The 26,789-nt window shown below is 37.4% G+C and overlaps 1 protein-coding gene across 11 annotated transcripts in view; it reads left to right on the top strand.

The window, feature by feature from the left end:
- The window catches only part of ULK4 (unc-51 like kinase 4), a 252,965-nt gene that overhangs the window by 134,050 nt on the left and 92,126 nt on the right, over window positions 1-26,789 (top strand). For all 11 annotated transcript variants that reach the window (XM_042044411.1, XM_042044406.1, XM_042044404.1 and 8 more), the window contains 3 exons: window positions 12,415-12,581; window positions 16,018-16,116; window positions 25,617-25,802. In XM_042044411.1, the coding sequence (XP_041900345.1) occupies window positions 12,415-12,581; window positions 16,018-16,116; window positions 25,617-25,802 (452 nt within the window). The remainder of the gene's footprint in view (window positions 1-12,414; window positions 12,582-16,017; window positions 16,117-25,616; window positions 25,803-26,789) is intronic.

Genomic DNA, 26,789 nt, shown 5'->3' with positions numbered 1-26,789 from the left:
TGCCCATATTGTGATGTAAAGTTTTTAGCCAATGATGCAGCCAGGAAGTACAACTTACTTCCCTGGATGACAGCAGAACTAATGCTACTATATGTATTATATAAAGATTGAAAAAACAGTAAAATTATCCATGATGGCTGGACAGGCTTTCCAATACATACTTTTGCTGAATAAGTACAGACAGATATTGTATATTTTGATCCCATCATTCAACCCAGAAGGACATGAATTGTGGATTTATTCCATTATTTATCTTACTAGAAGAAAAAAGCTCAAACTGTTACTTACTATGCATTTTCTTCAGAAATTACCTTGAATGTTGCTAAAAGAGCATGTGGTTCAAACAGCAACACTTGAAGATAAATTTAGAGGCAGCTTTCTGAGGAAGAGTCATAAGCAAGATAAGGAAAAGGCAGATAGAATACCCAAAGGAACAGATTATCAAGGCAAGTTTACAGGTTTTGACAGAAAACATAGGAAGAACAGCGCTGCTTACAAGATTTTGCTTGCCTGGCCTGTGGGTCAGGCAGTCACTCAGACCAAGTCTGTGCATTATGGGATCAGCCAGATGCAGAGATAGCCAGTCTGGGCTGAGTGCAAGAGCTGACTGGGGGGCTCTCCTGTGTGCCCTGAAAGAAAACCTGTGTTCATGAAGGGTGTGCGTGCAGTCCTGCACAGCATGCAGTGCTACAGTAACACATCCAGAAGGCAGAAAATGACAACTCCTGCAGTAACTTTCTAATTTGGTTCCATGGACCTGGCCAGTGTGGGCGCTGCCTGTGACATCCAGGATTCCAGGCTAAATTGTAACCACTGTCCCAGTTCAGTGCAGTATTCTGACAGGCCAAATTGTGCAAAATGTTTGAACTCTATGTGCCCTGAAATTGCTTGTCTTGAAAATTTAACTATATATGCCTCTCATTTCCGGTGTTTACTTGCTGCAGCTTCTCTCCAGTTCTTGCGTAATTTTTTGACAGTCCTGTTAGAGACATTCCTCCAGCCTTCCCAAAAGAGCTGCATTTCCTTGATGTGGATCCAGATTCACTAGGTCCAGGTTTCACTTTTTCTAGCCTACTTCTGAAGTCCCTCTCCCTAAAAGCAGAGTTTTCATTAAGGCTAGTCAGTTCTCTCTTTCAAAAGATGTTGATGAACAAAGGCAAAGGACAAGCTAGTTTGAACAGAGGAGAGTGAAATTTTTGAGCACATCTCAGCTATTTACTGCTAGGAACTGAATACTGGTTCCATCTGGAAAAGTGTGCATTCCTGTAATGAAACTCATGGAGCATCCCTACATCTGTTTGACATGCTAGCTGTCTCTCTGAACCAGAAGTGTTTCTTCACATAAACAGAGGGAAGCCCTATTAAACATGCCACGATACCACTGTTCTGTAGGATCTATCACAATCCTGAATCCTAGATGGAAGCAGTGACCTGTGTTGAATTTGTTGCAGGATCGATTGTCTTAGAAAATGCTGGCGATATTACTTCATTGTTTCAAGCTACTGTTAAATTTTATCATCCTTAATGTTTGTCTGTTCACTTGGGACTACTTGGGGGGGGGGGGGGGGGGGGGGGGACAAGGTCAAAGGAGCATGAGTCTTTAATTGCAAACTCCCCTTTTCTCCCCACCCCCATTATCGTGTCAAACTGAATTTCTTTGCCTGAACTTGCTTTCTATAGTCAGTGGTCTGGGCATAAGCAGGCTGAAAGAGGAATATAGGTGTGTAGTGAGAGGTAGGTGTGTAGTGGTACTGCCCAGGGTACATAAGAAGTGACACATGAAGGACAACCTGGGGCAGGATGGTGAAGGCTCCTTGTGTTGAAGCAAGTTGGTAAACCTTCTGTGACCCTGTAAGTACATTAATGCCTAAAAATCACCTATGCCCAGCAGAGCAGGCATGGTAGAGAAAAAGGAAAAGATACTGTCATGGTTTAGCCATGGCTGGCAACTGAGCACAACACAGCCACTCAATCAGCTCTCTCTGCAGTGAGGAGGGAGAATCATAAACCTAAAAGTGAGAAAAAAAACTTGTGGGTTGACATAAAAATAGTTTAATAATTAAAAAGATATAATAAGAAGAATTTTTAAAATTCTGAGGAAAAGGGAGAAAAAAACCCAGACAAACAAACCAGGGAGAGAGAAAAATAAATGCAAGAAGAACAAGTGATGCAAATGGAAACAACTGCTCAACACCAACTAAACAATGCCCAGACAGTCCAGGAGCAGCATCCACCCTGCCAATCTCTCCTCCTCCTCAGTTTTATTGCTGAGTGTGATGCCATATGGTGTGGAATATCACTGTGGTCAGCTGTGTCCCAATTTCTGTGCACCTCCAGCCTGTTTGTTAATGGAGGGGGTGAGGAGTAGAAAAGTCCTTGACTCTGTGTAAGTGCTGCTGAGCAATAACCAAAACATCCCTGTGTTATCAACACTGTATTCAGCACAAAACCAAAACAGAACCCATGTAGGCTAATATGAAGAAATTTAAATCTATCCAAGCCAATACCAGTACAGGTACTAAACCGGTGCTTGCATACAAAGTTTCTCCTGCGCTTCTGTTACACATCTTCACAAGGCACGCACTTAAATCCTATTGGATCCCCAATCTTCGGGTCTCCCATCAGATTATTCAATTAAGAGAGATGGGACTATGCAATTACACAGGATTTATTGCTTAAAATAACAAATAAAGCATCAGTCTCGAGGCGTGAGATTTGCAGTACATCAGAGTAATGGCGAATAGTCACAAGACAAAGGGTTACATAGCAATTTATAACTTTCTAATCCAATAGGCACTTCAAACGAAACTTTGTTTTGGCTTTACGACCTATCACCTGTGGTACTTCTCACCGCAGTGCAGCTGTATCTTAACCAATGGCTCGCTAAGTCACGTCCACTCACAGAAACTTCTTCTACAACATCAAAATTCTTAACTTAAACTATAAAATCACATTATTATACTTAAAACCCTTCACCGTAACACCCATTTACTTATTTTACTTATAACTATAGAAACATAGGTTTGTGATTCTCTTGCTTAAGGTCTATAAATCTCTGTCAGTTATGCCAGGCCTAGCTTCTTCCAGGGATGTAAATCAAATCCTCCCCTAACTGCAAAAGTTTTTACTCCTCTGTTTCCTACGAAATCCTAGCTGTCTAAATCACCCTTTTCTGTGGCTCTCTCTCTCACTCTGGTTGTATCAGTGTTCTTAACTTCTTCTTCACCTGTGAAGAAATTGATTGCTCTTGAACAAACCAGAATCCATATTCTCAATTAAAGCATCGGATTAGCAGCAGGATTCATTTCAGTTTGTTGCTGGGGAGGACAGTATAGTTCACTGTTTTTGTTTTACAGACCAAGACAGCCTAATAGGCCAAACCATTCTGTGTGATCTCCTTCCAGTGCTTATGCCCAAGTTTTGCCAGGAGTCTGAGCCAGTCTGTTAACATATGGACACAGGCTCCACTACTCCCAGCAACAGCTACCTGCATAGAAAAGGTACAGGTTGTCCACAATGCAATGGCATTAGACCCATGTTCCTATTGTGTGGAAACTATTGAAAAGGGGAAAAGAGGGCATGGAGCACAGAAGTCAAACACACACAGGCTTGCAGTTCTTCCAGAGCCAAGACTGCCTCTTAACAGTTCTTTCAGAGCCTCTTGATTAAGTGAGCTGGGCTCTGGTACGAGCTGATAAAACTCAGTGTAGTATTTTGAAGTCAAGATAGCTGGGATCAGGTAACTGTGCTGACTGAAGATGCAGGCTCTGTTGACCTAGGTTGTACTAATACCAAATATTAGGTAGCGCACTTCTGGTATAGCTAGCATAGAGCCAGTGACAGCATGGTCACAGTGTGATGGGTTCCAGCTCAAAGATCCTAGTGGTAAGGTTGAAAATCATGGATAGGTCAGAGTAGAAAAAGCATGCCATGCAAACTATACAAGACATATGTCTGAGCCAGTTAACAAGGATAGCATAATCTGAAGTGAATAGTCTGTGGTTAGATTTTAGAGATTTAATCAGGTGTGTCATTATTGGTATGGTCAGATGATAGCAAATAACAGGGTTTGCTGGTCAAAGTTATCCCAACACTTCATTGGAAAACAGTTGATGGTTAACAGAGTAGGCTTAAGGCTACAAAATGTAATTTGGGGCTACAAAATATAATCTGGTCATAAGGGCTAAACCAGTTTTGCTGTCATGTTACATCCTGACCTCTGTTTAAGCCCTTTGATCATTTAAGTGCAAATACACGAAGGCCACCCTGGACAGTTGCAATTACTAGTTGTCTGCTTTCATTTTTGTTGTAAACGTAATTGATGAATAGCACAGGATGTTACAGGAAACAGTGGCATAGATTAAATTCTCTTGAAATAACCAGCAGCAAATTCCACTTAGGGGATACTCTAGCCTTTGCTCTTGTTCTCTGGTGCAGTTGTAACAATAGTAAAAGACTCACTTAAAAATCCAAGTATTTGTACTCTATGTTTTCATCTTATGGCAGACTGATGTAAATAGACCAGTAGGAATAGGAATAAATATTTAATATATTTTCTTACAGAGCATGACTTTTCAGTAGAAAAATGTATAGAGGTTTTACCCTTATCCTTTGCTGAGTATATGTGGGAACAGTATTCAACCATGGTTTGTTTTTGTAATTTAGAACTGAAAACTTCCAAGAATTTTCTGAAGCCAAGGTTCGTTGCTTTTTATCACTCCCAGTCCAGGGCCTCTTGAAGGCCAAGCTAGAGCAATTAGTGCTGGTAACATCATTCAAAGCTGTTGAGTGCTGTCAGTTTGTGACAACAGTTTAGGGCTGTATCTGCATTCTGAGGCTGTTCATATCTGGTCTGTATGGGTTTTGTTAAAAAGACAGTTCTCAAAGTTTGAATATGGTCTCTCAAGGATTTTGGTAAAAGGGAAAGTTGATGTCAAAGCAGAAGCATGTTAAGATACTTGAAGGAGATAAGCAGGGTTTAATCTTGTGTGACAGGAAGTCTATTATTAAAATAGAAATCTCTTTAGAAGAGTTTCTGGTTCTAAATTAAGCCCAGGATATAAATTCCTCTGTATTTTATTACATGGTAATTGTTGCAGACTTGATCTTTCAGAGCACTAAGTCAAAAGTCTTTATAGAATCTTTACTGATTTTGAATCTTGCTGAATGTACAGTATTCCTAATTTTATACAAATGGCATATTTCATCTAGTGAAGAACTTTGTCTAGCTTTTGCCATTAATTTTTCTAAAAAATATACACTATGTATTAACTCATAATGTGCAAGCAGAAGTTCTTCCATGTAGCTATGAAGCAGCAACTACTATTATTTCAGACTGCCTTTAAAGGAGATTTTGAAGGCTGTTGTGTCTCAAAGAGTAAAGTGTCTTGTTAGATATTATTGTTCCTCATGCAGATCATTAACACTTGCTGTTTGGAAAGTCTTCTAAGCATCATCTGCCTTATTTTAGTTGACACCTTGTAGGAATGAAATAGGGTGTATTGGGTTTTGACTTGAAGTATGGCATGCTGTAGAATTTCTGTGCTTTATAAAATGAACTACAAGCTCTAATGTGTCTCTGACCTGTGGGGAGACATCTAACTGAAAAGTTGATATAGAGTTTGCTTAATAATGATAAAGCAATGATAGTCAATCCAAACAACATGATTTTATCTTACTGCAGTCTTGGTTTATTTAATTTTTAGTATTTTATGATGGAAGGTTGTGCTTGCAAATACTGCACAATTGACAAATTTAAAAACTGTGTCAACACAAAAATGCTTAAATCCACATGAAAAGAATGCAAGTTAGATGTTTAATATATGCACAGTTGGTGACAGAAATATTTTAAATGTATACCCTGGAAAGACACTCTACTACTTCCACCTCTTACTCATCCCCAGATTTTCCGACTATAAGGGTCATTTGAATGTGCAAAGCTGCTTCAGACAAACCGGGGTGCCAGCAGCATGGTATCCAAACAAATCATAATTGGCTGCTCACATGAGACACTATTAATGTCTTATCAACTCTGTGAATAGACCCCCTGAATGTTATTGCAGTCCACAGTTATGTAGTATTTGCTCATAAAAATTGTGGAGGAAGTTTATATTAGTTCTGATATAACTAGAAAGTTTTTGAGTGTTCTTATAGCTATTTTCCAAGGCAAGTTACTTTCTGATCTTTTATTCCATCCCCACTGAACAAGTTCACGTTCGATGAGTTGTACTCCTAGGAATGAGGATTATCTTGGTAAGTCTTGACGAGAACAAAATCCCCTGCCTTCAGAACTTTGAGGCTATGTACCCATATGTGCTGTGAACTAAGTTTCAAACATCTTGGATATCTTTTCTGAATGAATTATAGAATGGTTGAGTCAATCTGACACAAAAACCTGAATTCCATTGAAATTTTGTCACAGAAACCTTAACAAGATTCTCAGATGGGAAACTCTTATTTTTCTTTTTCCTTTTTTCTCCTTTTATTTTTTCATTTTCAAAAGCATCAGCAGCAAATCAGGAGCACTCAAGGTATCAGTGATTATACTTTCAGAAATATTCCTCCTCTGTGTATGTCATTCTAACCATGTCTTTTCACAGAGAACAACCACAGTCTAGCCTAGTGGAACTAATTTGTTATATTCTATTATTTTTATATTGACCAGTCAAGCCTATTCAACAGTACGTGATTTTATTATTTCTAGATTGTTGAAGTTGCATTTTTACTATCCTTTATTGCACTCAGATACTTTTTCTTATGAGAGAATCCACTTGTTTTTCTATCTTTTAGTTGGCTGATCTATACACCTGCTGGTCTTAATCACCTACGTATTTGTTCCATAGATTAAATTACAGAAAAAAGTAGATTTCTGTGTTGGCAGGATTCTCTTAGGTTCAGAAGAGTTTGACTCTCTGAGGAGTCTCCAGTTGTGCAGTCTTTTTTCACAAGAGAAAGTTGCCACCTCCAAACTGCATTCTAACAATAACAGCTAAACACTGCCAGTCCAGGAAAAAGTGAAGTAGAGTTATGTCATGCTTTGACTCAAAGCAGAAACATACTGCCATGGAGAATGTCAGGTCTGTATTCCTCTCAGGCAGTCACACTCAAGATAACATAGAACTTCCCAGTCTACTTTTGACCTAGCTGTAGTAAAGGCGATAACTGCCTTTTCTTCCTGGTTGTCATAATCCTTTCCACATCCATTTTCTTGTGTGTGAGGGAAGGACTGCCTGCTTGGGCACCATTGATGAGTGCCCTACATTCCATGTGTGTAGAAAAAGCTGAGCCACTCTTCCAACAAAGGGAAGCTCTGGAGAGCCTTGACCACTACAATATGACATATTCAAATGAGATTTTTGTCACTTAAACCTAGTGATTCTTTCTTCAGTCATAGAATGTCCAGTCATCCTACCAGTGCTAGGAATAGACTAGCCAGTATTTGCAAAACTTTCTTCTTTGATGCTATTCAGAGTACAAAATAATTTTTGGGGCAGCAGTCACACAATTGATCAGCTCAACAGCCAAATCATTCCACTTGAAGTAACATTCATAACTCACCAAATTTTGAAATCATTGGTGATCTAATTTTCTATCCTAGTTTAGTCTTACCTCAATATTATTATAGTACTAACATAAATAGTTCCTAAAACATAAACAGTAACAAATATGGAACAAAAATAACATTAAAAGCAATGAGCCTTTTTTAAAAATGCCATTACGCTAAAGATACCATTTGCTTCATGTTGCCTATTTTCAGTTCTTCAAAACAGAAAAACGTAAGTAGTAATGCTGTGATGCAAAGAATGCAAATTGAGTCCCAGATTTATGAAGGTAAATAAGGTTTTATGAAGAATCTTTATGGCATCGTGGAGTATCTTAAGTGCTCAGGTACTTTCACTCATTCCTGCATGAAAGAATCTGTACCGCCCTATGTTTCTTATTAGCAATATTTTTGAGTTTCAGCATTAAAATTTAAAAGATTATAAAATATGGTTTCTATTTAATTGGCCAGTATCATTGGTCCACTCTGTAAGTAAAAGAAGGAGGAAAAGTCTAGTGCATATACATTTGGAATATCCCTGGGGAGTCAGTTGTGTAGGTGCGGTACTAATGTGTAACATGGCTCTCCAGAGAGCAGACAAAGAGAAAGCTTTTTGCCGGACTGAGGGCTTTGCTGCTGGCTGCTTGGCTGCACAGTAGCATTGTTCGGAGGAAGTGCACCTGCTCTAACATTTCCTTCATCTGGAAGCAGACGGGTTTGTTGAATGCTCTAATTGCTGGTAGGCATGAAAGGATTGCCTAGAAGATTGCTTCCTAGGCTGTCCTTTGATGTTTTGTATGATTTGGAAGCGAAGATTTCTTTTCCTTTATCCATCTTAGTAATAGGTGAGAATAAAAAATCTCCTCTTAGCTTTCATTCCAGAAGGTATCATGGCACATTCAGTCCGATTAGCTGTATCATGGGCCAAAAGACTCCTTTTATCTTTTGAAAAAGATTTGTAAAACACAAACATAGTCATCACAGTCCACATTCATAAAGCACTATTAGCTACATGTTCAGTTCATTGCAGGGGTCTCTGGGCAGGAGAAACACTCTATTGTGAACACTAGGTTTGTCAAGTGCTATAAATCCATGGCTCGGAATTTTAGATAGAATCATTTTAATACGTATTATGAGTCTTGGACCACAGTTAGAAAAGGTTCTTTGTTTAATTCCAGTTATGTTAATTTATAAACATAATAATTCTAATACAAAATACAAGTTTTGCCTTATTTTTCAGCAAAATTTGAATTGCAGAGAACTGCAGCGAGGCTTGATATTTTGAAGGTCGTCCTTTTACGAATAAATACAAGGCATGACTAATGCCTTGTGAAGTCTTGTAATAAATTTAGACTATAACTAAAGCCACAAACAATACGGTGTGATATATATTGTGTTTGCAGAAATATGCAAAATAATAGAGTGACTAAAAACTCTGTAATAGGTTAAATGAAAAGGTTTTATTTAATTCTTTTACTAGGAAATATCTAGCTGAAAGAAATTATGGTGCATTACTTTCACCCGTGTGAACAGTCACTAACACCTTTCTCTTGAGAAATAGTGAACAGCAATAGTGAACTATTGCCAACATACTTGGAAGCACCAGAATCCTTAAATATACGTTGCTTGTCCAAGTAGAACAACCTTCCTCAATTGGATTTGGTTTATGTTTTCTCTGTGATACAGAATTCATATTCGGAGCCATCACTTGCAAAGTTCAGGAGTGCATGAAGTGTGTGCCTTTTGAATCAGACCCTATTTTGCTTTCCAATAAAGAGTTGAGAATTTATGCATAAGAAATCTATGTCTGTTTTATATGAGTCTGAAATACAGTGTTTGAAATTTTTAAAGATAAATTTTGGTTTAGGCTTTATTTAGGAAATTAAATTGTTGTTCTGGAATCTATTGCAAAATTTGGGAGAAAACCTTCAAGTTATCTTCTGAAAATTAGAGATCCATATGCAATTTTTGTGTTATGATTTACTGAATTATGAATTCAATTTCCTTTTTATAAAATTGCATGCTTTTTTTCAGACTGTTTTGGGGTTCAATTTCTTGAATGCTGAAACATGTCAGTCTTAATCTTTATAGCTACCTTTTGAGCAAACTGGTTACAGTGTCAGTGGTCAAGACCATTAGACTTCTATGGAGTTTTGTCATGGTCACTGTAAATTACACCAGCTTCCTAACTTTCTTTTCCGAGAGTGTGTACTTTGTCTTGTGGTGTAAGCAAGGACTATATTTACATGTCTACAACTGTGGCCTCCAATTTTCGTTTTGTTGTGACACAAAGAAGTATTTCAAAGAGCATGTCTGGAACTTTATTTACTTGGCCAAGAGGTCAGTCTGTTGCTTTTATCTGTGGAACCAAGTGTTTATCAGGTTTCTGTATGAATTATGCAGTGTGTTAGGGAACATTTTGCACCAGTGTTTTATTTTAGGTGTCTTTATAATAAAGTTTGGATGTGCTAAAATTTCCAAAGGTAGATTAAATCCAGGGAATATTTTTCCCCATAAAATTTTCAAATTTGGCTTGCATGTCTTTGTACATATAGCTCTGTTCATTGTGAGCATGTATCTACCTAAATATAAAATATTAATTCTGATGTTGTAGTTAGCTAGGTAAACATGAGTATCTCAGGTGTTTGGAGGCAGGGTTGCTAATACACATACCCTTAGGATGTAAGCACTTCAAGAAAATAAAATCTAGGTAATTTTATTATTCACGTCTCAATGGATGGGGAGAAGGTTGAGTGTTTGGTTCACCTCCTTATTCACCAAACAACAGAAATGAGTCAGTTCTGAGATTCAGGCTGGTGCAGCCAAGGGAATAAGCAAGTTGTTCTATTCAAAAATGAAAGGGAAAGGACTGCAGATCACAGTCATGGATCCTGGTGTTCTGTTCACTACTAGTCATTCCCCATTGTTCACTCCCTAGTCAATCCTACTTAGTGTTGTAAGTGACTACCACCTAAAACATTCTTAATGATGACCCATGCAATGCAGTACTTAGACATGAAAGTGGCCTTCTCAGCATTCATCTCCAAGTCACTGTCCTAGTGGTTATATGTAAGCCATCTGGAAACAATGGGATGACTCATTCATTTTGATGTGGCTGTGGGTTTTGTGGCCACATACAGGGAGAAACAATGTGTACTTGGTCATATTCCTGCAGGCAGGTTTAGAGACATCACTTTGATAGGGACCAAGTCTTACTCTACTGTTTCCTTAGGTTTATTCTGATTTAGCCTGTTGAAAATAGTCATAGACTAACCACAAGTTTTGTATTGGGTGGACATGCAATTATGTCTGTCTTTTTTCTTCTTGGTGGGTATTGGTGACATCACTTAAATGTGTCACTGTCAGATGCGTGCTATCTGATTTTTGTATGAGGTGTTCAGAACTGCAGCAGAAATTGCACTCTAAAAAAGGAGAAGGAAATTAAATGTGTGAGATTAGAATGATTTCATTTTGAGAGCTTGGTTTATTCAGACAAAACTCCAGGAAATTCAAAGCTCGCCCTGAGCTGTCATCCATCAATAAACTCTTGTGAAAGAATAATGCTAGTAATCATAAAACCACAGAAGATGTGAGATAGAAGCAGAGTATGAGTCTTAATGATCCAGAACCATAACTGTATTTTAAATGAAAGTGTATTTCATTTCCTGAGGAAAGTATTAAGAGTGAGGAATAGGAGAGGAAAATATTTCGTGGGAAGTTTCGATAGTTGATGGAGTTCAAACCCCCACAGGTTTGACTGCTCTCAAAAGCTGAATGGTGTAGTCATGTAATGTGTTCTACAATGTCTCATGTTAATCATGTGTTGATGTTTGTAGAAATATATACAATGACTTTTTAAAAGAGAACTTATAAAAGAACACTTCTTACTTCATTGAAATCAGTGGAATACTTTAGTCATTTTTTGACAATCATGGGGACTAGAAGCTAACATCCTGATACAGTGCAGTGTTACTACATATGTGCATCCAAGTGACTCCATAGCGAATTGCAAGTTTAAAAGATAGTTTGCAAATGTATTATGGTTTTGTTAAGAAACAAAGAATGTTTCATCCCTTATGAAAGTCCAAAAGAAATAGATTAATATCCAATATAATGAATTCAGTCGCTTTGTATTTGAAAGTAAGAAGGATTGTCAATTGAATTGATATTGCCTTGAATTGGATTATATTTTTCTGCTATGTCAATTGATTTACGGTTAGGCAAGCTACAGGGGCTGATGTTACTGAATTCTAAAGGAGCTTAAAAAAAACCCTTCAAAACAAAAAGGTATTTTTGGGAAAGTTTTTACTACCATCAGTAAAACAAATCTTAATAACCTTTTAAGTATATTATGCAGTATTTCATTTATAATGCTCTTCTGAATATATTTTATGTTAAGCATAGCATTGTTTGGTTCTACAATTAAAGCATGTGCATAAGGTTCTCGTTGACAGACCAGTTAAGAAACTTTAGGCTCTGTTAAGAAACTCTTGGTTCCGCCTCGAAGTGTCACTTTGTGGAGAAATTGCTACGTTCTTTTGACTAGGGGTGTTGTGGCGGAGACTTGTGTACCAGCATGGTACAGAAAAGTTTAGGATTCAAAGTAGGTTTTAATTTAATGAATGTTACACAATTTTCCATGCAGTTAGTAAATTTTATTGTATCAGTTTAACTCTCTTTATGAGCTGCTCCAAACAGAATAAGAGAGAAGGTAATTACAGTAATGGAGAAAAAGAGGAAATGTAATAAATATTCATAATGTATGTAAGATTTGTTTTTATCATAATCCATTATTTTTATCTAGGTCACCTTCCACACTGTTCTTTTCCTGATAACCTATTTCTTTTCTTTTTTTTGTCTCACTTTCTATGTAGGACTGGCTCATCACGTCCGTAATCTTCTAACAGAAGCTGTGGCTCTGTACTTGGAGGCAGATGATAAAAGGAGCACCAAGACAGCAAATGTGCTGCTTCTGTCCTTGCTTGACGTTTTGCAATACATGCTGACATATACAGCAAACATTGTGCGCCAGACTTTGCAGGTATGGGATTTATTTCCTGGGGTCTTTATTGTCTTAAACAGTTTTTTAGATAACTTCCTGTGATCCTTAATAATGAGACTCCCATTATTCTGATTTTATCGAATTTTTAGTGTGGCAGAAACTCAATTTGTCTTCCAAGTTTCTGTTTGAACCACTGCAAGTCATGGCATTTATAGGGCTTCCTGCTCCAGCAAAGACATCTTCCTCCTTAAAAATGGAGCACAAAAAGATACAATTCAAAGAAATTTTACATAGCTCTCTTAGTAACCTATGAAGAAAAAGTATTCATCTTTATTTAGACATGATGTAAAGCTAGCAAATATTGCTTTGTTTTTAAATGATCTACCAGATTTTTAAGTCAGTGAAGTGGAAGTAACTTCTGTATTTACACTGCAAACAACAACACCTACTCTTCATGTTAGGATTTTTTATGTTCTTGGGATTATCCACTGAAGAACAGAAATTTGTTAGGTCAAGTATATCTGAAGGACAGATTGAAAAGATTGGAGATAGGTTGTAATATCTATCAAGACATGGCTTCTTTAGTCCACAAAGCCCTTCCTCTGTGGGTTGGTTTGGTTTTGCTTTTGATTCTGTGTTTTTGGGTTTGCAGAGTGTTGTGGTGGGGGGATTGGTTTTTGGAGTTTTTTGGGGGAGTGGTTTTTTAAGTAGGCTTAATGTGAGAAGTTGGTGTTGAAAATTGAGCTTTTCTCTTTTTTCTACATTGATTTACACAAGCAGCTATGTTATAGACCACATTTCACTGAGAGGTTTTTGGTTTGGTTTACATGTGTGGTGGTATAATGCCTTGTCTTTTTTGAGTCCTCTGTTATCAGGTTCTGTAACGATATTTTCGTCTAAGAATCACTTCATAAATCAAATTTTGTAGGCTAATTGCTTGTTGTCATATTTTTTGGCATCACTCTATGTAATCATGGAGAGCTGAATTCTGTACTTGTGCTCCATACAACAGCGGTGAGGCCAATTATTCTGGAGAACAGATGAGGAAAGAGGATCTTGCACATGGATTGGTAATATTAGTCAAATTGAAGGTTTTTATTTAGATTAAAATTAAATCTATTCATTCAAAGCCAAATTTTCTTCTAACTTTACTTGAATACAGCAGTTGATTGATGCACTTAAACTCCAGCTCCAGTTTTTTTTTATCTCTGGTCAAAGTAAACTGCTTTGTGCTCTTAAAGGCTAATGGGTAACAAGAAGCAGGTAGAAAACTGAGTTTTGAAGCATAGCAGTATTCTGTGCCCATATAAAATTCGTTTTACAGTGGTGTTACTTGCCTTGGCTTACATGTCTTGACAACACTCATCACAGGATCTCTGGGAGTTCTACATCAGTACACATGCCCTATTGAATGGTGGCCATTAGTTACTGACTACATAGTACTCCAATATTAACATGTCACTAAATGCATCACAAATATTATTTTTGGACTGTTTTTATAGAGATCTTTTGAATAAGATGCCATCTATATCAGAACTTGAAAAACAGAATCAAATTTTCTTGTATTATCCATTTTTGTGGCTTGTCTTTTACAGATGGTAGTGCCTCCACTTTGAATCCTTTTTATTTAAGCATTTTATGTGTAAAGTGATAACCTTATCCAGCTGCATAGGCAAAACATGTCTCCACTTTTCCATTGCACTTCAGTATTCCTGCTGGATGGTGCTGATAACTGTATCCAGCTTCATTCAAGAGTTTGCTCTTTGTGGTCCAAGTACATGTATTTTAATGGAAGTAGTGAAAAGTTCCAGATTAATTTGCGTATCTGTTTTGGAGAAGTTTTGTCATATGTCCCACAGGTGAGCCACATTAGCTGAAAAGAATTTGCAATTTCAATTTGATATATGGACTCTATTTTGTGACTCTGGCACAGGTTGCCCAGAGAGGCTGTGGGTGCCCCAACCCTGGCAGTGTTCAAAGCCAGGCTGGATAAGGCCATGAGCAGCCTGGTCTAGTGGGATGTGTCCCTGCCTGAGGGAAATGTGGGTATGGGTGTGACTAGATGATCTTTAAGGTCCATTCCAACCCCTTAACATTCTATGATTATATGATTCTACAACTTAATGTGGGTTTAACAATGGTGTAGTGGGTATCCTTCATATACATATATAATTTCTTTAGTGCTATTGTTCATTCTCTTTCCAAAGACACTAATACATGAAAGTTAAAGAAAGTAGTCAAAGATCCCTCATGGAAGGTGTCTGTCTTCTCATCCATGTACTAATGAGAAAAAGCTGTTGTAAATTTTGCTGAAGTGAAGGTGGCTTACTCCCCTTTCTTCATTAATATAAACATTCCATTTTTTGTCTTCTCTGCACTGTCTCTTTGCCCTTCTTGAACTTCAGCATTCTAGGTCGTTGTGGTGAGTCTCAGAGAGGGACATGCCAGTGTAACTTATTACCTAGAGAAACGGCTTCAGTTCTCTTTTATTTAGAAATTATTTCCACAAGAAAGGCATTATCCTTTCAACTCATCAGTATCAACAGTGGAGTTTGAGCAATAGTGGCACCTGTCTCAGGGAACTTGCTCCTCTGTTCACTTAACCAAATGAAAACCTCCAAGTATTGCACTTGGACAGTGATTTTTAGGATTGAGCTATAAATGAAACACAATACAAAACGATTTTTAAATGTGTTCTTTAGACAAAATGTTTACTTTTTTTCCCTCTAGAAGTCTGACTGTATAGGGTCATGGTCCAAAGCTGGTTGAAGGTAATGAAGTGAAATGACAAATCTTGCAAGCAGACCTTTCTGGTGCCCTGGGGCAGGGATTGGTCATAAATAGCACTGCCTAGGACAGTAGTATATGTTGATGATGGGGGGGATGACAGTGGTCAGAATTACAAGTAATAACTGATCTTATTACTTGAAAACTTTATTATTCCTATTTCAAAAATAATTTAAATTATTGTAATATAATGTGAATATTTCAGGATACAGAGTAGGCAGACAGGCAAAATTGGACAATATTGCTGAGAATCTTAAATTTTCAGTCACCTTGATTATCTTGGTTTGAGTTGCATGTAAAATTGTTCTGATTAAGGGAAAAAAACAGCTGAACTTCAGTGTTAAAATAGACATGTAATGTTGACTGAAATTATAAATATTCAAAACATTTATGACTTCAGATGTATCTTTTGCATGTACATTTTATTGCATTTTGCTGAAGAAATGTCATGCAGGTCAGTGTATTCAGCCTGTAGAGAATGGCATGGCAGCATGGGTCCCTTTGCTTTGTGCTTAGTGTCACAGAGGGAGCATAACTGCTCGTTGGGAGCCCAGGAATACTTAACTAGAAAAGAGTGCACAAGTCTCCTTCAAACATCCCATTCACACTTCAGCCACCTAATGGACCTAATTTGTTCCTCAGAACAATCACCAAGGTTGCTTTTGATTTTTTTATCTCTCTTACTAAGGCACAGAAATCTGGCACAGGAGGAGACACGCAAGCTGCTGAAGACCTTCTGCTTATCAATAAACCCCTGACGGACCTGATTAGCCAGCTTATTCAACTGGTGAGAGTTTGCTTGTTTGTAACCTTATGGAATGTTGCTGAAGTTGGAATTATTCAACTGAGCTCAACATATTAGAGCTCTGTTTACTACTTTTTACTTGTTCATAAGCTTCCACCTAGTACTCTAACACTTTGTAAGACATTATAGGTCACAGTGACTTGCAGGTTACCAGTGATGTCAGAGTAAGGCTGTTTGTCCTGACCATAGAAGTGGGATGAGGGGTGGACTGCAGGTTCCCAGTTAGGATGCAGGATATGTATAGCCAACATTTAGCCCTTCAGAATGGACTAGTCACCACTGCATAGGGAAAGGATGGCATTCAAAGTTTGAAACTAGTAGTACTGCTACCTTTAGAAAAGTCACTAAATGCAAATTTAGCTTGCAGTGAGTGATGTATTTTAATATTATTTTCTCAGGTTTGAGCCTTCTGAGTTTTCTCAAGAGTTTTGTTTTATTTCAACATGATCCTGAGGGATTTATGAGTGGGAGTGGTCCCTGGCAATCTGTAAACATCTTTGAAGTGTGTCTGTTTAAAGGCAGTTCTTTCCAGGGTCTACTAGATGTCACAGCACTGTGTTGAAATTTCCACAGAGTGCTGCATTGTGACCCTAATGTATCCCATCAGCTCAACTTCTGTCATACAGAGATCTATATTTACTCTGTGTGTAATGGTTTGTAGTAGAGGAATGCTTCTTGAGCTGGACAGTGCTTTTAGAGGCTGCATCAGCCTTTTAGTCAACATAAAACCATTAAAATGGTATGTGAGAATTTTGCTTTACCGCAGTGTCCTTTTGGGGTTATTTCACTTAGAGGTGTTTCAGATTCACTGTGTTCTCTTCCAGACACGTTTTTGTTTTGTTTTGTTTTTTTTCATTTAAATAAAGGTTTTTAGGTTTTTTGTGATATTAGTACTGTGATCCTTCTACTATCTTTAGCACTGTCTATCATCTTCTATTTTGAGGAAGTGTGTGATTCCTTTTTTATTAATTGTTGGCATTATACTTGGTGCTAAGTCTTCCTTTGATGGATTTATTTAAACCAGCTATTGACAAAGGCTTTTTTGGAATGTACTCTGAATGACCTAAAACAAAGTTACTGAATTTCAACTATTTAATATTTCATCTTTACAAATTCTTTTAATTTATTTTTTATTGATTTTTTTAAATCACTATATGTGATAAATAGTACGACATGAAGAGATGCAAATGTTCCTTTAAAGTGAAACTAGTCATAAATTTAAATTCTATTAACTTTTTAAAGAACAGAAAATTAGAGGCCAAGCTTTAACTCAGCCTATACCACCTGGAAGTCTTTTATAAGTTTTTAATTAAAGGATAGGATAATTGTATAGTTAGCATGTGCTGATTAGATTGCGACTTGCCCTTGTATTTCTGAAGCATGGCTGTAAATTACCACTAGGTTTTGCTTTGTTCTGTACTTCTGCAGATTCCAGTTTGTTTAAAATGATTGTTCTAAATCTTCTGATTTTAACATACAGGTAGAGGATAAAGACCACCAGTGCCACTTCTTTAGATAGATCAATAGATAGATATTTGTTTGTTTTGTTTTGTTTTATATTTTGTAAAAATTCTGTGAGGGATTTTCTCTTGTTTGGATCTATGAAAGTTATTCCAGCTAGGTTTCTTAGATTTTATTTTTCAAATATTTTTTCCCATTGCTATATTAAACATCTCCTGTTAAGCTTGGAAGAGTTTGAGCAATGGAATAATGATTTTAGCATTTAGGATCCACTTGTTTAAAATGGTTTATGCTCTAATCTCTTTAAATAGAAATAGATTCTTTGTGAAGTGTAGAGCATGTCTCAAGATGTATATTCTCCCTACCCCTCAAAAAGCCTCAGGCCTACCTAAACTGAAATTCTGTGGAGCTGCCAGTGGTTGTTCTCTGTATTCATTGGGCTGTGTGGCTACATAACCCCTTATTGCTATTTTGAGACATTCAGTTCTTTGTGAACTATATTTTCTGGAGATAATGGAGGTCTTAAATTTTGAAGTAATCATCACTCTAAGATATTGACTTAAAATTATTTTCCCTGCTTTGCTACTTCTGCCTATCTTAGCATATTTATAGTTTCTTATAGTCACTTACATAGTTTCTTAGTCACTTTGAATAATTGTTTTTCTTCACTGAAATGTATATCCCTTAAGTAGATTATTATCCATGTCTCATTTACTTGTCTTTTTATTTTTTTCAAGTTCTACATGGTTTTCTCTCTCAATAATCCCTCAAAAAAATCAATGTGAGTTACACTTGAAAATGTCGAAAGCTTCAAATCAATTTTTCCCTTCTGTAGTTGTGATTTAGTCTGTCACTAAAGGCATAGCAAAGCAAGTTTTGGAAACCTAGATTGCATGTAAATGAAACTTCTGAGATCTAACAATGCAAAAGGAGAAATAATTATAAATTCTGTCATGTAGGAAAAACTGCAAATATGGAGAATTCAATATTTAATCCTGAGATCATTATGAATATAATTGATCAATAAGAGAAAAATAAATTGAGTATTTAGTCTTCTCCTTGGCAGTTTTGTGTGTAAAAGTTAATTACACTTACCTTTTTTGGGTAATGTGTCTTTGCTAACATAAATGTAATTTGAATATTTTTCTGAAACCTACAGCAGTTGTAGAACATACAAAACACCTTCTAATTTTTGATGTACCCATTATACTGAAAAAAAACCCACTTTTGAAATCACTTCAGTGTGGATATTAACAAACTTTCAGAAACCATGCCATATATCTATATATCTATATATAAAAAGGAATTTTGTTCTCTGTAGGTCCTAGATTCAATTCCTAGGTGTAGATCTTTCAGTCTTTTCTGGAGCCTATTAGACTGCTGGGAGAGAACTTTTTGTGACTTCTGGTGGTAGGATTCCTCATTATAATATTTCTGGGGAAATTTGCACTTGATTACTGTTACTGTGCTCTGTATACTACTGTTGAAAGTCCAGTTAATCATGTCCAAACGTGAAGAGGACAAATACGAAGCCTCAGTGCACATGGATGGTCTTTTCTAGGCACTTTCTGTCTCTATATTGCACTGACTCTATGGCTGTGCCCAGACTTTATTTTCAGAGTATGTGAAGTTATTTGCTAATGAATAATGAAAATGACTGCAGAAGAATGATAACTGTGGAATTTTATTTCACATTTCTTTCTCTAGGAAGACAGACTGTTCTGTGGTTAGAGTGGAGAGACGTATGTTTATTTCCTGTATTTGAAATGTTACCTGGAAATTTTATTTGAAGAATTCTCCTATACAGAGCTACCCTAGAAACCAAAAAAAAACCCCAAGCACCAGAGGAAAGAAGAAAATGTTGTTACATGCACAGAATTTCAAAATGGGGATTTAGTTTCTCAACAATTAGCCTAGATTAAAATGAAGTGAATATATATGTATATATATATATATATTTAAAATATTTTCCTTTAGGTAGGAGAATGGCAGTCTTGCCTTAAGTAAAAATCTAATATTTTATTTTTTAATTTTAAACTGTGTGTATTTACTAATAAGAATAGCATAGTAAAGCTTGCAGATTAATAGTGATGTTTTGCTTTTACATTTTGTACAGTGTTTGCAAAATCATCTTCCCCATAGATCCCCATGGTGCTTCCTTTATAGAACATTCTGTAATCACAGTAGCGATCTAATGAATATCTATCCCTAATCGTAATAAACTCTCCATGTGTATAACCTCATTAATGCACCAAAATAGTGTCCCCTCCGGGTAATCCAGACAGTTCCATTGTACCTCTAAAATTAGATGCTGTAACAATTCCAGCGCTGTGAAAACTGCCACTTCAGCTCAAATGATCACACGTTTCTTGCAGTGGTTTGCAATTCATGAACACACTGCAACTCAGTTTCAAATAGTGGAATTTTTGAGAACGGACTGCAGAAATACGGATGTGCAGCAACAACAAACTTCCTGTTCTTCACCACATTAAGTCTAAAATACACAGAGCAGGTTCTATCTAGAAAGGAAGAGAAAATAGAATTTTGTGTAATAAGCTTTTTTACAGGAAGTTATAACATGGCCATAAAAATTAAGCGAAGAGTAATACACTGCCTTCATTGCACAGAAGTCTTGCCATGAGATATTATTTTAAAATAATAAAAAAAAGTGAAAAATAAGTTTTGAGTTAAAGAATGGCAAAATTTATGACCTTAGTTCTTCAGTAATTTATTTTAAAGTTCTGGATTTTCTTCAAGCTATACACTAGCCAAGAATATTAGAAACTTGGAGTATTGCTAACTTTTCTACCTTGCTGAGGGGCTGAATCCATAATGCCCTCTAAGACTGATAAAAGGAAGCAGAAACTTCTTGTAATTGTATAATACTAAGGGGCAGATATTCTTTTAAAGTGTTAGAACTAGCTTTTTCATGGGTTTATGCTCACCTAAAAGAACAAAGATTATAAATGCATTTCAAGGAAATGTACTTCATACGAGATTGAATTGTTCTGATTAGAAAAATAATCAGAATGCTGTTCCATCTAATTAAGAGCTGAACCATCCATCTATATTCATTGTTGAACAACATGATTATGTTTTTCCTATTCTTATTAAACATGAGATGTTATTTACTTGAAAGCTGATTTTTCATTTTTGGTTTCCTGTAGTTACAGGTATTTGTTACATTTTAAGCCATAGATTTTGTTTTATACCAGTAATGTTCTTCAGATCCCCTATTCTTTATAAGCAGTACTAACACTGGCTGGCAGCCAGTGGTGAATTTCAGGTTACCAGCTTACAACTTTCGACATCTAAATCACTACTTGTCAGAAGTGAAACAGCAAAATGGTGAGAGTTACAGAGAAAAATGCTGATGTGGACATACTTAAATAGGGACATTGCTGAGAGTTCCTCTTCCACCTTAATTATTGATGACGTAGACTGTAGGCCAAAGATTCTCATTCCCTCCAGTGTAAATATGGCCTTTTCTACTCCAAGCTTGTTTTTCTCTTCATACAAGACCTGTCCTGCTATTGTTTTGCCCTGAATTTTCCAGTGTAACAGCAACTTGCTCCCCAAAATCTAGTTAACACTGAAGCTCAAAGAGACTCTGGTGAAGCAGAGGAGCAGAAGAGCCTGAAGTACAACAGGGGATGAAAGATTTCATTGGCATTGGTGATTGAATAATGTGATGTCATAGCTGGCAGGTGTTGGGAACTGTGGAGTGATACTTGGAAAATGGTCACCGAAAGCCTGATACCCTCTGAAGTGCAAGACTATATGATGCCAAGACAGACTGGATGGAAAGTTTCCTTTCACTGGATTGAAAGGATTTTCCTTTCTCCTGTTGGGGAACAAAGAGCAACGACGACATTGATAAATGGTTGGGCATGCCAGGAGGAGAGAAGCAAGGCCATTGACCCAAGCACAGCTCTTCCTCACCTAGGACAGAGTGTTCCACTGCCTCACTAAGTGGGTGTTCCTGCTACAATCAGCCTCCCTCAGGAATAACACTAACCAGCTGGACTTGCTTATTCGCTTCCTTGACAGTCATGGTGTTGGGAAGAACCCACTGGGGTTTGTGGTCCTTGTGTGTTTCTTCACACGTTTGTTGTAGGAGCGGTCCTTTATGGCGACTGACACCTTTCCACTCCTCTGATATTTAATGAATATCTCAGGAAAAACCCCTTGGAATCAGTCTCACTTCCAAGTATGGCTGTGGTGATTACTGAATAAACATGGGATTTTTGTGCCTGTGGAACCCAGGGAATTAGCTTCCACTGCAATACCCAGGCAAGGATATATCTGTCCAAAATTTTCACTGATTTTCATTTTTTATCTTTGTTTAGCCAACAAACAGCATTTGAAAATTTAATATCATCCCTGTACTGTGATTTTCTTCAGGGGGTGGTTGATGTAGCTGCCTACACTGATCTAGTAACAAACTGTAACTTGGAATGCTGCTTTTAAAAGGTGTGAGAGACATACATTAAAGTAGTTGTCCATCCTTTCTCTAATGGCATTTTATTTCGGTGAAGGAAATACAAGTTGTCTCAAAGCCCCAAGTGAAACCAGCAGATTTTTTTTTTTAATTTGGTAAGGATTGAAGATATAAATGGAGCTATAAAGCTTGTTACTATTTGTAGCTTTTCCTGCTTTTTAGCCTTGCTAATTACGTTGATGAAGTTACTAGATAAGTCGGGATAATGGAAAGGAAATAATCAAATAAGTGGCATTTAGATTGGAATGAAGAAAAACCATGCAGCAAAAGTGAGGAAGAAATAGCTGCTGTGGTCCTGTCACTTGCATAGTATTAGGTCAAATCGAATGTGATATGTCTTGGGGCTATATATTCAGAGATTACATCTCAGTTCAGTGTGTTTTAAACAGCAACTCTATGAAGCTAGTGGAAAACAGGGTTGTATTTGCATGCAGATCCCTTGGGAACTGCTGCTTGAATATTTGAGAGATGTATGTCTGAGGATGTGTTCAGATTGCTTTAAAGTAACTGTATAGGTTTTCCTTAAAATGAAAAATTCAGGAATTTCATACTGAGGATTAAATAAGTAATCATTATTGAAATTATTTGTCATATTACATGAATGGTTGGACAGATTATATAAATTGTTTCCTCTTATTGTCTGTAAGGATGGTCTGTTTAGTGTATTTTAATCTAGCTTCTTTGACGTAAATAATACTTCCAGAATTAAAAAAACTAGTGGGAATGATGAGGTGTTTTTACCCTTCTGTACCTAATTGGTTAAGACTACCACCAACATATTTTGTTCAGGTAATAGATTATAAGGTGAGACAAAACTATTGCAATAATTTAGTCGGGGGTTATATATAGATGGGATTTTCCTAAATTAATTCTTCATTGGAGTAAATGGTTTTGTTATTTTTTTAGAAAAAAATTATTTTTGTGATATTTGAATTGCCTTTGATGGAGAATCTGTCTCAGTTCTAAGAAAGCTGTTTCAGCAGTTAATTGCTCTTATTAAAGAGAGAAAGAAAGAAAAGGAAATCAAAGTATTATCTTTCTTCTAATCTGAATTGCTTTGTCTAAAGTTTTGAGCTATCATCTCTTAGCAGTCCTTTTTCAAGTAAAGGAATTAACCTATCCTCAGCCTACTTTTTTTCACATACAACTGAGAGGATATGATCAAGTCCCCTTTAACCCTCCCTCTGATTTGCTGTAGACACTGAATTCCTTCAGTCCTTGGCTGTTACATTTTCCAATCATCTTCTTGCCTGTTCCCAAGAAACCGCTATGATTTTTTTTCACTATGTAGTGGTTTGGTCCAAGATACTCATTACTGTTTATCTGCTGTGAGATAAGAATTAGGAGAAATGCAAAGCAGGCACCAAACTTGAAAGAATATAAAGAAGTTTATTAACAGACCTAAAAGAGGAAAAAAAATTATACCACACCTTCAGAACTCTCCTCCTCCCCCCACCTTCCTCCCTTCTCCCACTGACAATGTAAAAAGACAGCCCTTAAGATGTTCAGTCTGTTCACCACTTCCATAATAACCTTGTTCAGTCCATTTAGAAAGAGAAGTCTCTTCTTGCTCGTGCTATGAAAACAGTATCACAACGAACCAGCCACCCACTTCCAAATATTGTTCAGTCCATTTAGGAAGAGGAGTCTCTCTGCTCGCATGTGAGTCCCTTCCCCTGACTTGCAGCTTTTCCTGCAACTGCTTTCGAGGGTCCACTCTTGAAGTTTTTTGGGGTACAATTTTAAGGTTGAGCCGTTCAGAAACAGAAGTTCTCTTCACCCATCTCTGGGAGCATTTCATCTCTAAGAACAGAGGTCCCCTTCTCTTTCTCTGGGAGCAAAGGGTCATCCTCATCTTCATCGTTAGGACTATCTCTGGGAGCATCTCTAGGGACTGAGGTTTTCTCCTTTTCCATTTGGAGCAAAAGTCCTCATCTGGTCCATCTTTAGGAACTGAGGTTTCTCCTTTCCCATGTGGAGCCAAAGTCCTCATCTGGTTCATCTCTCCCTGTCCAAACTTCTCATGAAATTACAGCTGCGTCAGCATCTGCCTATCTCAGCGCAGGTGCTTTTGCTCACGAGTTGAACACTCCACCCCCCATATCTTCATGAAATTACAACGGGATACTCTGATATGTCATAGCTTCACAACAGAATTTCAGCTTTAAGCATCTCCTCTTTCTCTTCCCTCAGGTTTTCAGCTCTTCACAGCACTAAAAGTGTTAATCTCACCTCAGCCTTGCAGCTGGAATGTTGCTTATCGATGTTGGTCACCTGACCTCTGTAGGACAGCGGTGCCTCTTTGCTGAAGTCTTGGCTGCAGTGGAGAGGGGGGGAGCCGAGCCGCTCTGGCTGCCCACAGCCCTGCTGGGGGGGAGGGAGGGGGGGGTCCACAGGTGGAACAGGCCCATGGCTCCAGGATGGCCGTGGCCCAACCCGGCCTGGCCCGAGCAGGGACTGGGCCGGGCCCGCTGGCCCCCACACAGGCCCCGCAGCCACCTGTCCCAGCGCTGGAAACGAGAGAGAGCTGTGGGGGGAGTTCGTCTATTCTCAAGTGTGGATCACAGAGGCGGTCACAATTTTAAGTGGCTTAAAGAATTGTCCATATTCAAACTGGCCAGCTGATAGGTTCTGTCAGGTCATAGAGGAAGCTGTAAGCACCCCTTAGCAAGGACATCACTTCTGGGACTATGCTTGCTAACCTATGACACACTAACATTTGTCAACTCTCTGTGCTGAAACTACGCATTGCATTCCTGTTGTCTTTCCAAAATGTCATTGTCAGTGCCAAATACAGGCATAATATAATATCTCTACTTGTTATTTCCAGATTATACTTTCAGGAAATATATGAATCATTTTGATAGTGGTGTCATATTATTAGAACCTCATTTAAAGATGATCACTGGTCATGTCCCTCAATCTTTTTTGTAATTTTGCTTCCCAGAAAAGAATTTTCCATCCTATTTCTAGGGCCTGCTCCAGTGTCTGATCTTTAAAGGAGTGCAGAAAAGCTGAAATTCAGGAAAATATAAAAAATCTTCGAAATGTACCTCCTAATGTGACTACTTAAAATCCATTAAATAGCTAGATAGCCTGTGCTCTACCTCAAGGGGCTTGATTTAGAAATAATTAAAATTTTATGGTGTGCATGATGTAGAAGATTAGACATCATGGCTATAATGATAGTTTCTGCTATTACTGCTTCTATTTAAAGTAGAATAAAATTACATAGTTGGGAGCAACATTTTTGGTGCTGTTACGATGTCAACTCTAGATAGACTACTGGACAGAATCATAGTGGAGACATTGTTATACTGCTGCTTAAGAGTAGATATATTTTAATTATATTTTCATCACTTTGTTATGCTTAGTTTAGTGGAATTTTGAGTCAGTCAGCTAGAAATGGTTCTTTCCTGGCACAATGCAAATGTTAATACTCTTCCAAATCTCCAGTGATATGCAATTTTTCTGAAATTGGAATTTGATTTTTGCTTGTTCATTTTTCATTCATTTTTAGCTTCCCAGTGAAGTTACTGAAATATTTGTGAGTGCCTCACAGTGCTTATTATTGCTGGTTCAGCTGTATGGAGGGACCAATCAGGAGAGTATGTCTCCAGAAAACATGGACAGCTTTGCTGCAGTACTGAAGTCCAAAAAAGATACACGAGAACTTAAGGTTTTGTTGAAAATTGTAAAGAGACTGGTGAGTTGACATCTAACCTTTTTCAAAGTCTGCATGGTTCTTTTATATCATTTGGTAATTTTTTTGTCTGGTTTTTTTCCCTCTTAAAGGAAAAAATATTTTAGAATAATTTTAAAAATAAAATATGCTAAGTTGAATATCATGACTTTAAATTTCACTTTTCTGGAGGAGATAGCTTTCTACACTTAAAACCTCTTACAAAATGATTGTAGGAATTCTCCTGTTGCAGTTAACCATTCAGCTATTTAAATAACTCTTGCCATTTTTATATTTGCTTAGTAATTCAGCTCTGTAAAGTATTGAAACCATTTTCTGAATGCCTTCTGAAAGAACTAACCTTGTAGCATTCAATACCTGTTCAGAAACACAGTGGTTTATTTCACAGTGAATAAAAGGCTACTTTATACTTGGAATAGGTTTGTGTGTGGGCTGTTGAGTCCTCATTCTCCCTGAGCTATAGGGACCACTTGTGCTGGAGTGGCTGTAATGCAGAGCGCCAGGCAGTGGGAGTCGTGCAGGGGCTTATTCTGGTGGTGTTATTGACACGTAGGAGGTTCACTTCTGTCGTGCTCCAGCACAGTGGAATGACAGCAGCTTATGTCTTTCAGGTAGCTTAGAAGGAAAACTTTGGGTATCTGTAGCATTCTCTCAGATAATACTATGGGTTTTTGTATTGAAGTGTCTTAATAAGAAGCTTTGCCTGCATTGTCAACAACATTGCATTGGATGAGTACTTCATCCTTCACTCTCTAAAGGCAGGAGCTTTCAGTTAAAAGAGGGTAACTGCCCCAGTGTAAGAGGCAGAAGATATTTCAATTTTGCAAGTGCAGTGCTGGCTATTAGAGTAAGACTACAATCCATGGCAGCAGGAATTAAAAGGAAGCAACTCCCTCGTAGAGATTTCAGAGGTCTTGTCCTCTTTCTCCTGCCTACTGTGCTTACATCACAGGAAACTAAACACCATACCCTTCTTCCCTGTTTTGCCCT

Source organism: Corvus kubaryi, unplaced genomic scaffold (assembly GCF_017639235.1).
Source record: "Corvus kubaryi isolate FWS band 111438036 unplaced genomic scaffold, C.kubaryi_AGA036_p1.0 37398, whole genome shotgun sequence".
NCBI classification, from domain to species: domain Eukaryota; kingdom Metazoa; phylum Chordata; class Aves; order Passeriformes; family Corvidae; genus Corvus; species Corvus kubaryi.
The sequence above is the reverse complement of the archived record's forward strand: the minus strand, read 5'-3'. Positions and strand labels throughout refer to the sequence as shown.